The sequence below is a fragment of the Hemiscyllium ocellatum genome, chromosome 12, assembly GCF_020745735.1.
Source record: "Hemiscyllium ocellatum isolate sHemOce1 chromosome 12, sHemOce1.pat.X.cur, whole genome shotgun sequence".
Classification (NCBI taxonomy): domain Eukaryota; kingdom Metazoa; phylum Chordata; class Chondrichthyes; order Orectolobiformes; family Hemiscylliidae; genus Hemiscyllium; species Hemiscyllium ocellatum.
This window is the reverse complement of record NC_083412.1, coordinates 52,246,292-52,257,362: the sequence shown is the minus strand read 5'-3', so window position 1 is coordinate 52,257,362 and position 11,071 is coordinate 52,246,292. Positions and strand designations below refer to the sequence as shown.

At 44.3% G+C, this 11,071-nt stretch overlaps 1 protein-coding gene across 1 annotated transcript; it reads right to left on the bottom strand.

Annotated features, from left to right (window-relative positions):
• Positions 1-7,568: 7,568 nt before the first annotated feature.
• Positions 7,569-8,932, bottom strand: LOC132821044 (mid1-interacting protein 1-B-like). The gene has a single exon (XM_060833539.1). It carries the CDS (start codon positions 8,641-8,643, stop codon positions 8,179-8,181), a length of 465 nt encoding a protein of 154 aa, XP_060689522.1. The 5' UTR covers positions 8,644-8,932; the 3' UTR covers positions 7,569-8,178.
• Positions 8,933-11,071: the final 2,139 nt, after the last annotated feature.

The following is an 11,071-nucleotide window of genomic DNA, read 5'->3' as shown; positions in this document are numbered from 1 at the left end:
TTCCCCATGGGAGACTGATTAGCAAGGTTAGATCTCATGGAGTACAGGGAGAGCTAGCCATTTGGATACAGAACTGGCTCAAAGGTAGAAGACAGAGGGTGGTGGTGGAGAGTTGTTTTTCAGACTGGAGGCCTGTGACCAGTGGAGTGCCACAAGGATCGTCGCTGGGTCCTCTACTTTTTGTCATTTACATAAATGATTTGGACGCGAGCATAAGAGGTACAGTTAGTAAGTTTGCAGATGACACCAAAATTGGAGGTGGAGGCTGGTACAATTGCAACATTTAAAAGGCATTTGGATAGATATATGAATAGGAAGGGTTTGGAGGGATATGGGTCGGGTGTTGACAGGTGGGACTAGATTAGGTTGGGATATCTGGTCGGCGTGGACGGGTTGGACTAAAGGGTCTGTTTCCATTCTGTACATCTCTATGACAATCAACTTTGTTCTAGAAATCTTACTTGATTTCTTCGATCAGTACTCGGCAGAGGCTTCACCTTCATTCCCCTACGCTCTTTGATTAACGAGTTCAACACTCGGCGAGACATCGAACCATTCTTCCACCGCCTTCGCCTCCATGCCTACTTCTTCAACCAGGATTCTCGCCCACCTTCTGATGACCCCTTCTCCTGCCTCCAACATACCCCATCCACCTGGATACCCCGTGCTGGCCTCTTTCCTGCCCTCGATCTCTTCATAGCAAACTGCCGCCGTGACATTAACTGCCTCAACCTCTCCACCCCTCTCACCCACTCCAGCCTCTCACCCTTGGAACATGCAGCCCTCCACTCCCTCCGTTCCAACTCCAACCTCACTATCAAACCGGCAGACAAGGGAGGCGCGGTGGTAGTTTGGTGCACGCTAAACGCCAGCTCACGGACACCTCCTCCTACTGCCCCCTTGACCATGACACCGCTTCCCACCACCAAACCATCTCCCAGACCATCCATAACCTCATCTCCTCAGGGGATCTCCCATCCACCGCCTCCAACCTCATAGTCCCACAACCCCGCACCACCTGTTTCTACCTCCTGCCCAAAATCCACAAACCTGACTTCCCCAGCTGACCCATTGTCTCAGCCTGCTCCTGCCCCAAACTCATCTCTGCATACCTTGACACAGTCCTGTCCCCCTTAGTCCACTTACGTTCAGGACACCACCCATACCCTCCACATCCTCCATGATTTTCACTTCCCCGGTCCCCAACTCTATCTTCACGATGGACATCCAGTCCCTGTACACCTCCATCCCCCATCATGAAGGACTCAAAGCCCTCCGCTTTTTCCTTTCCCGCCGTACCAACCCGTACTCTTCCACTGACCCCCTCCTTTGACTGACTGAACTGGTCCTCTGAACAACTTCTCTTTCCAATCCTCCCACTTCCTCCAAACCAAAGGAGTAGCCATGGGCACCCACATGGGCCCCAGCTATGCCTGCCTCTTCGTAGGATATGTGGAACAGTCCATCTTCCGCAGCTACACTGGCACCACTCCCCACCTCTTCCTCCGCTACAATCGATGACAGTATCGGCGCTGCCTTGTGCTCCCACAAGGAGGTTGAACAGTTCATCCACTTTACCAACACCCTCCAACCAGACCTCAAATTTACCTGGACCGTCTCAGACTCCTCCCTCCCCTTCCTAGACCTTTCCATTTCTATCTCGGGTTACCAAATCAACACGGACATTTACTATAAACCAAGCGACTCCCACAGCTACCTAGACTACACCTCCCACCCTGCCCCCTGTAAAACCACCATCCCATATTCCCAATTCCTTTGTCTCCGCTGCATCTGCTCCCTGGAGGACCAGTTCCAATACTGACACCCAGATGGACTCTTTCTTCAAAGACCGCAATTTCCCCCGAGACGTGGTCGACGATGCCCTCCACCACATCTTCTCCATTTCCCGCTCCTCTGCTCTTTATCCCTGCCCCTCCAATCGCCACCAGGACAGAACCCCACTGGTCCTCACCTACCGCCCCACCAACCTCCATATACATCGTACCATCCGTCGTCATTTCCGCCACCTCCAAACAGACCCCACCACCAGGGATATATTTCCCTCCCCTATCAGCATTCCAAAGAGACCACTCCCTTTGTGACTCCCTTGTCAGGTCCACACCCCCCACCAACCCAACCTCCACTCCTGGCACCTTCCCCTGCAACCACAAGAAATGCAAAACTTGTGCCCACACCTCCACCCTTACTTCCCTCCAAGGCCCCAAGGGATCCTTCCATATCTGCCACAAATTCACCTGCACCTCCACACACATCATTTACTGCATCCACTGCACCTGATGTGGCCTCCTCTATATTGGGGAGGCAGGCCGCCTACTTGCGGAATGTTTGAGAACACCTCAGGGACGCTGGACCAACCAACCCAATCATCCCGTGGCTCAACACTTCAACTCCCCCTCCCACTCCACCAAGGACATGCAGGTACTTGGACTCCTCCATCGCCAGACCATAGCAACACGACGGCTGGAGGAAGAGCGCCTCATCTTCCACCTAGGAACCCTCCAACCACAAAACCTCAGATTTCTCCAGTTTCCTCATTTCCCCTCCCCTCCACCTTGTCTCAGTCCCAACCCTCGAACTCAGCACCACCTTCCTAACCTGCAATCTTCTTCCTGACTTGTCCGCCCCCATCCCACTCTGGCCTATCACCCTCACCTTAACTTCCTTCCACCTATTGCATTTCCAACACCCCTCCCCAAGTCCCACCTCCCTACTTTTTATCTTAGCCTGCTTGGCACACTTTCCTCATTCCTGAAGAAGGGCTCATGCCTGAAACGTCGATTCTCCTGCTCCTTGGATGCTGCCTGACCTGCTTTGCTTTTCCAGTAACACATTTTCAACTCTTCTTTGAACTGCTATTGACCAAGCTAGAGTGAGACTGCATGGCCCAGCTCTTTGCTTCTGTCAGCACTGCATTTGAACTTGCAGAGATTAATACTAACTGCACTAGTATGGTCCTCTTGCCCCACAATATTCCTTCCAAGTTCTGAGCTCTGTTTCTCTGAGAGTGACCGAGTACATCCCAACAGCAGCAAGACTTTCTACTAATTCCTTGTGTTTAACTCAAGAATACCTGTCAATTTTAGTTCTTATAAACTGCAAACAGTCAAGTACATACTGAATAATCAAGTCAGGACTCTTAAAAACTCAAAACACCTGCTGGCAGTCAAACAGAGTGAAGGGAAACAAAACCAGTTTACCCCCTCCATGGTAGTAATCTTCCAAGAATCTTTAGTTTTTGGAAAAGTCCCAGAGGATTGGAAAATTGTCAAGTTAAAAAGGGAAGGAGATAAACAAAACAAGACAACGATGGACCTGTTAGCTTAACAGCTGCTATTGGGAAAATGTCTACTATAAAAAGGATGAAATTGCAGAGCATTTAGAAATGCAAAATAGGACTAAGCATGGATTTGTGAAATGGAAATCTTGCTAAAAAAAACGTGCTTGATTCTTTGAGGAGATACAAGCAGGCAACTTAAAGGGAAGCAGTGGATTTGTTTGGATTTTCAGAAGGCAGTTGATAAGGTACTACACATTAGGCTAATGAAAGCCCATGGTGTTGGAGGTAGCATACTATTGGTTACCTAACAGATGACAGAGTTAGGGGATGAGGAAGACCTTTCCAGGAAAGAAACATGCAACTGGTGGAGAGCCATAGAAATCAATGCTAGGGCTGCAATTATTGACAAATATATATTAATGACCAAAAGCAAATTGTGGGCGGCACGGTGGCACAGTGGTTAGCACTGCTGCCTCACAGCGCCTGTAGACCCGGGTTCAATTCCCGACTCAGGCGACTGACTGTGTGGAGTTTGCACGTTCTCCCCGTGTCTGCGTGGGTTTCCTCCGGGTGCTCCGGTTTCCTCCCACAGTCCAAAGATGTGCGGGTCAGATGAATTGGCCAAGCTAAATTGCCCGTAGTGTTAGGTAAGGGGTAAATGTTAGGGGTATGGGTGGGTTGCGCTTCGGTGGGTCGGTGTGGACTTGTTGGGCCGAAGGGCCTGTTTCCACACTGTAAGTCTAATCAAATGGACTACAGCCAAGCTTGTCGATGAAACAAAAATAGGTGGGAAGGCAAATACTAAGGATGGTAGTCTGCAAAGGGATATAGACCAGGTTAAGCAAGTGAACAAAAACTTGACAGATGGGATATAATATGGAAAAATGGCAGATTATGCAAGAAGGTTAGAGGAGCTGAAAATTATTTAATTAGCTTTCTGCAGTTCACTATCGAAGAGAGAGATTTGGAGGTCCTTGTGCATGGATCACAAAGTTAGCATCCAATTTCAGGGTAATGGAATGTTGGACTTTACTTCAAAGGAGTAGAATACAAAAGTGGGGAAGTTTTGCTAAAACTAAGGAAGGCAGTTGTTGACCATGCTGGATTAATGTGAACAGTTTGTGTCCCTTATCTGAAGGAAAGATATAGAGGTATTGGTGGCAGTTTAGATACTACACTAGGCTGATATCAACTATGAAGTGTCTGTCTTACGAGACATTGGGCCTGTACTCATTGGAATATAAAAGAATGGAATGGCAACCTTATTAACAAACAAGAATCTTAGAGGACTTGACACAGTAGGCACAGAAAGATTGTTTCCCATTGTGGGAGTGTCTAAGACCAGAGGGTATAATCTCAGAGTTGCACATTTAAGGCACAGATGGAGAAATTTCTTCTGAGGATAGGGAATCTGTGGAATGCTTAACCACAGAGGGCTGGGTCATTAAGTACAGTTAAGGCTGAGAGACCCATTTAACCAGTAAATGAATCAAGAGTTCTGGAGGAGAGAGAAGAGTGGAGTTTGGGATTATCAGATAAACAATGAATGGTAGAGCAGACTCGAGGGCTGAATGGCCTGTTTCTGCTCCTACGTTTGATGGTCTTAAACATTTAATATTTTTGGAATAATGTTATGCCATTTCTATTCAGTGGTGGAACAAGCAGATGTTTCCTGAAGAAACAGACTTCTTTGGAGTAATGTAACATTCCCTCAAGTGGATTGTTGGCCTAAATCTGAAGCTTAGATACTCAAGACTTTATGGATTATTTTTGCTGTTCACCGTAACATATTGGGCCATTAGCAAAAGTTTTAATCTTTCTATTGTTTATTTAAGAAAAGGAAACTTTAGACAAGCCATGGTAGGGGTCATCTCAGAAGAGGTGATGGCGACGATCAGTATAAAGTACAACTTGGTACATCTTCAGCAGATATAACCAAGGATCTGGACTTAGTTAAGCAGGGAGAAGTTGAGTAGAGAAGAGATTTATCGAAGACTTGAGGTAACTTCATTGGGGTAGGAAGTGAAGTAATTGCAAGAAACTCACTACCCAGGACTTAAGAAATGCGAAGCATTTAAAGTATTTATCCTGCAACAAAAAGCCAATCCCCAAAATTTAGTATTTTAATTACATTGTCAACTCAATTGTTCATTCTTAAAGAAAAGTTGCAAAATGATTAAAGTAAAACATTTAGATTGCAACCTTATGTCACAAAACACTTAACACCACTTTAGTACTATCACTATTATGCAGAGGATGGATATTAGTGAAGTAATTCTGATACTAAATTTGTAATTTGAATAGTTAAGATTCCATCTTACAGCTGTTTTAAAATTCTAAAAAGTAGCATGATATTGAATTGGTTCAGTTACATTGTTGAATGGAGGAAATTTCTCATACTGAGCCAGCCTGCCCACACACCTCTGAGTTCAGTTAAAGCAGTCATTTGCAGGGAAAGCAGTGTTTCAAGGCAGCCCCAACACCACTTCATTGGGACAAATGGGATGGGTCTGAATCCCAACTTTTTCTAGTAATGTCATACAATGATTTAGAATTAATTAGGATCAATTGTGAATGAACTAACAATAATAAAATACTTATTGACCAAATAGGTTAAGAAGAATTGTTGTTTAGGACTCTGTGAGAATGTCTTGCTCTTTAAATTGTGCAATGGGATCTTACTTTTAGGTGGGCAGTCAGAGCATGGTTTAATATCACATCAGATAGGCAAGACCTTTGTTAAAGCACCTAGCATTACGTGAAAGTATTAGCCTGTTGCCCTCAAACCCATCTGGACTAAATGTATGATCAACTCAGCCAAATGGCACTCGTTAAAATGTACGACATTACAATTAAATGGAACAGTTTATATAACTTCAATCTTATGACAAAAATTTCAACACGGAAATTGTTAACTAGTTTTTAGCAACTGCAATATTAAACTTTGAAAATACCGCAGCAATTTAAAAAAATAATCTGTAAAGCAAACTACTGAAAATGCCACAAATCTGGAAGGACACAAACTAGAAACAGAAGGCAGGCAATGGATAACACAGATACTACAGTTCGTACATGTACGCTGCTTAAATTTTACGCAGATTGTTTATTCGATGCACGCTTTGTTCATTGAAAATATCCCTTTTGCATGTATTTGAGAAGGCATCTGTGCAAAGCGACAGAGATTAACATCTTCTATTTATCATACACTTAAAATATTCTTTGCTTACAAAATAAATCGTTAAAGAGGTGGACTTGAAGGAGTGTAAGAATGAAGAGGGCGGTGGAGAGATTTGACCAAAAATTCTAATCATGGGGGTTGGTGTGGTTAAAGATAATCACGTCAGTGCTGGCGAGGAGGAGTTGGGACAGAGAGAAGACATTATTACTGGCCCGCCATCAATTAATACAGTAAGACGGCATGATACAATAACGAATGGCAATTATTTCTTATGACTGAAGTTTTAATCAGAAATTAAAAACTTACCAGTTTTTTTTGCGATTACCGCTGAAAATCGCAGCTAGACTTCGAATCCTTTGTCAGACACATTTTAAAGACCATGCGTTTATTACCAAATTCCTAAATATCGTCCATTTTAAAATTAGTTTTGATATGCACAATGTCTTTTACATATGAAATATTGTAGCCATATTGAATATTACAAGTAGTTACACTCCGTACAAATCTTTCCTTTTATTTATCTTGCATGTTTTGCTATTGGTAAATTTTCCAAGTGTAGTGTATCTGCTTCACTTAAATTTCTCACAGCCTCTTGGCACGTCAGCATTGAATTTCATATCAAACGTGCATCTATAGATTCTAAATTTGTAAAAAAAATTATAAGTCTTGACTTGAAACTGGAAACATTAAACTAACGATCAAAACGACAAAAAAAAGCAAGCTTCTACAGCGAAAGGTTAGCAGTATTAAAAAAAAAGGTGGCCCAGCAAGAATTTATGGTAGTTGCAAAAGGCGGGGGAAAAATGTGGTGGAACAGAAAAATTGCTTCCACACCCTGAACTAATCTACTCAATCCGGCAGTTATCCAGCCAGACTATTGAAGCTTCTGGGGGACAGGATGTGCAATAGTTCTTCTAGAACCCAGTGCTGAGTAATGAGACAGAAATACTGTATTCTCTCCTCAACCGGATGAATTAAAGCTTAATACTTGACATGGTACGGAGAGAAAATAGGCGTAACCCTGCCCGTAGAACGATTCATCATTGACTGTCTTTTGTAAATTTCAAATTGATCACAAGTTCGTGAAAAATCTCAGAGTTTCATATATCTTTACCACATAGGTTTAATATACCAGCCTGTACAAAAGTAGGGCTTAATAAGAAAAATAGATTGACACAGGAGGAACCTCGTCATTATTCTTCAGCAGAAATTTTCAGATGGTTCCTATACAGTAAGTTGCACACAGAAGTAACTATGCAGCTTTCAGTCATTTCATTGGCCCTTTCGATACCCTCATTTTGTCAGGGATCTCAACCCTATCGAGAGGCGTATTTTACAAACTCTTACACCATGGAGATTGTAAAAGGATACGCGTCTATCTCGTGCGTTTATACAATAAGTAAACGGTATACAGACACGTTACAGTTTTATACATCACACACACACCGTACAAAGTAGTGCAAAGTAAAATGATGTAATCCACCGGCACTGCCGCTCACAACCACGCTTCAGTTCCATGAAAGTTTTATTTCTTAAGCACGTCCTACAAAGCCTTCCCTTCTCCCAGCAATAAGACGAAAACACAGAAAAGGGCTTATTAAGTGATCATGTTAAATCCGATTTTGGAGCACAACAGAAAGTAACCTGGCAACTTCAGTTAGGCTTGGCTTAACTTCATTAGTCCTGGTAACTCGATCAGAGCTCAATGACCCCAGCTCCCGAAACCGATTTCCTGTTTGTAGCGGTTAGTTAGAGTGTTCGCTTTTCTAGTCAGTTTTGACAGAACGGTGTATAACCCATTGAGATGATAGTGGAATTGCTTCTGCAAGTCTTCCTCTCCTTCCGCCTCGTCCACTCTAATGTCCATGGTGACGGGTTTATCTTTCTTCCTATCGTCCAGCTGCACCACACCCCACTCTATATCGTTCTTGATGGATTTCAGCAAGACGTAGTAGTTATACATGTCTCGCTTATCCGAGTAGTAGTTAGACGCTCCGGTGCTGGAGACGCCGTTGACTTCACTCTTGCCTTCATCTTCCAGAGGGACATCCCGCAAGAGACTGGGCACCATGACTGTCTGGTCCATATTATTGACCGCACCGATAAACTTGTTCATGGCATTGAACAGGGAGTGCTTCTGGTTATAAGTATCCATAATTTGCATCATCTTGCTTGACGTTGTGTTTCGCCCTTCCCGGATGGAATCCCTTCAGCTGGAGCTTTGCAGCAACTTTCCTCCTGCAGTGTGGACCTGCCCTTCACACTGCAAACCGACTCACTTCCTCAGCGGACTTATAAAGGTGTTGCTTGGCAGCGGGGCTTCTTTTTTTACGTTGCAAAGCAAGATGGAAACTGACCGAAATCTGACAAGCACCTCCCTTTCTTGCTTCCGGGTGGTTCCGCTGCTTTCATGCTCCCATTGCCACAAAATGAAGTGAGTGAATGAGGAACTCTAGGCGCAGTGCAAAGCAGACCACGCCGTGCGTCCGTGCGCGCTCTCCGGGACACGCCCTATCACCAGGCAACAAATCAGGGGGCCGCCGGTGTCGTGACGTCCGCACTCACCCTCTCCGTGTGGACCAATGGTGGCGTGGGCCCTTTGTGAGATCATTATGCTAATAAGTGGAAATGTAGCCAACGGCCCCAGGCCAGATACGTCACTGGAAACCCTGGCGACAGACTGCGCCTTTATTTTGATTGACAAGGACAGCCTGTGAATGGGGTTGGTGTAGTTCTACCTATTGAAGGAGAGGGGGAGGGTATAGCTGCTCTAGCAACGGCTGGTGAGGGGGTTTGCTGTTTTATTTACTGCTGTAGGGGGGAGGTGCGGGGAGTGCTGCTGTAGCTACTGCTACTGCTGTGGAGGGGGAAAAGTGAGGGCTAGCTACTGCTGTGGAGGGGGAAGGTGAGGGTATTGCTGTTGGTGGCTTAGTTTGGAAGAAGTGGTGCTGGTGGCGGTAGTGCTAATGCTAGAGATAGTTGGCATTGCTTCTTTGCTGGCTTAAAGAGACAATGCTGCTGTTGGAGGTGCTCCTGCTGTAGGTGGTGATACACCTGCGCTGGTGGAGGTTGTGCTGATGCTGATGCTGATGGAGATGGGGTGTTACTCTACTAGTAGTTTAAAATGCAGTGTTACTACTGGTGTAGAAAATGGTGATATTGTTGCTTGTGGTGGAAGAAGTGCCACTTGTGGAAGTGTTGCTGGTGGAGGTAGTGACTCTGGTGCCACTGGGTGAGGTACCACAGATGTTGAATGCTGCTGGTGAAAGTATTGGTGTTTTTCTGCTTGTAGAGATTGTGGAGCTGATTTTGGTGGTGGCATGGACAGGAACAGAAATAATGTGCCCTGGTATTGCTCCTATCCAAGAACAATGGGCTCTCTAGAGCACAGGTAATTGGACCTGATGTATCCTCTGTCCTAGCTCTGGGGGATGTTGGTGGTGACCAAACTTAGGATGTTTCAGCCAACAGATTGTCAGTGCTGATTAATATCATATTCTCATTCTTATTTTTGTGCTATTTTGTCATAGTGCATAAAATTATCTTCAAACTTTTCAAAGAAGGTTGAAGTTTTCAAAATGGAAAGGGGGCAACACTAGATGTATCTCATGAACTGAATGTTCTGCTGAAATTTTACAGGTTTTATATTATTTAAAATAAGTATTTACATTAGAAAGATAATCTCCTGTAATTAGCATAGTTTTGTATCATCCTTTAATGTGAATCAACATATTTTCAACCATTAGAGTTCATGAAAGGTTAGTGGGAGGAAGGTTAGCCTTTCTCTTGGGTGAAGTATGCATCTAACCCCTAGTTTGTTGTCAGGGGTTTTCTTTCATTTATTTTTGAATCTTTAACTTCAGCTTGCTTTTTCACTGAGTCACTTGTGTTGACACTGCTCTCACTTCTAAAATCAGAAGGATCAGAATGCAAGTCTCACTGGTCTTGAACACATGATCTTGACGTTACACTTTAGTGCACTACTGAGAGCAAGTGTTGCATTGCCACAGTTAAGGTGCCCAAATGTCTGGTTTTATACTGGATGGTCTAGGTTTTTGTTGGTCTGGTCACTACTAACAGATGGATTTTCACTCTGTTCACTAACTACCAGTAAGGGGCCCTTTTCCTATTTTCAGCAGCCTTTTAGCTTTTGCATTTCCTACGTTACATTAGAGATTATCCTTCAGAGGTACATATTGGCTCTAATTTACTTTGGGATGTCTGGGGTCACAGCCACATGGAAAATAAGAGTAGGCCATTTCTGCCCTTCAAGCCTGCTCCAGCTTTCAATGTGATCATGATCATCGCTGACCCTTTATCTTATATATATATACTTGACATTTTTAACCTTCAGAAGTCCTTGTTCTGGACACACCCTACATCTACTAGTTATGTTGTCAAAAAACTCCAAGTCTGTCGAGCACAACCTCCCTGTCATTGTTCGCTCTGTAATCCCATTTGATTAGATTACCTACAGTGTGGAAACATTCCCTTCAGCCCAACTAGTCCACACCGACCCTCCGAAGAATAACCCACCCAGACCCATTTCCCTCTGAATGATGCACTTAACACTATGGGCAATTTAGCATGGCCAA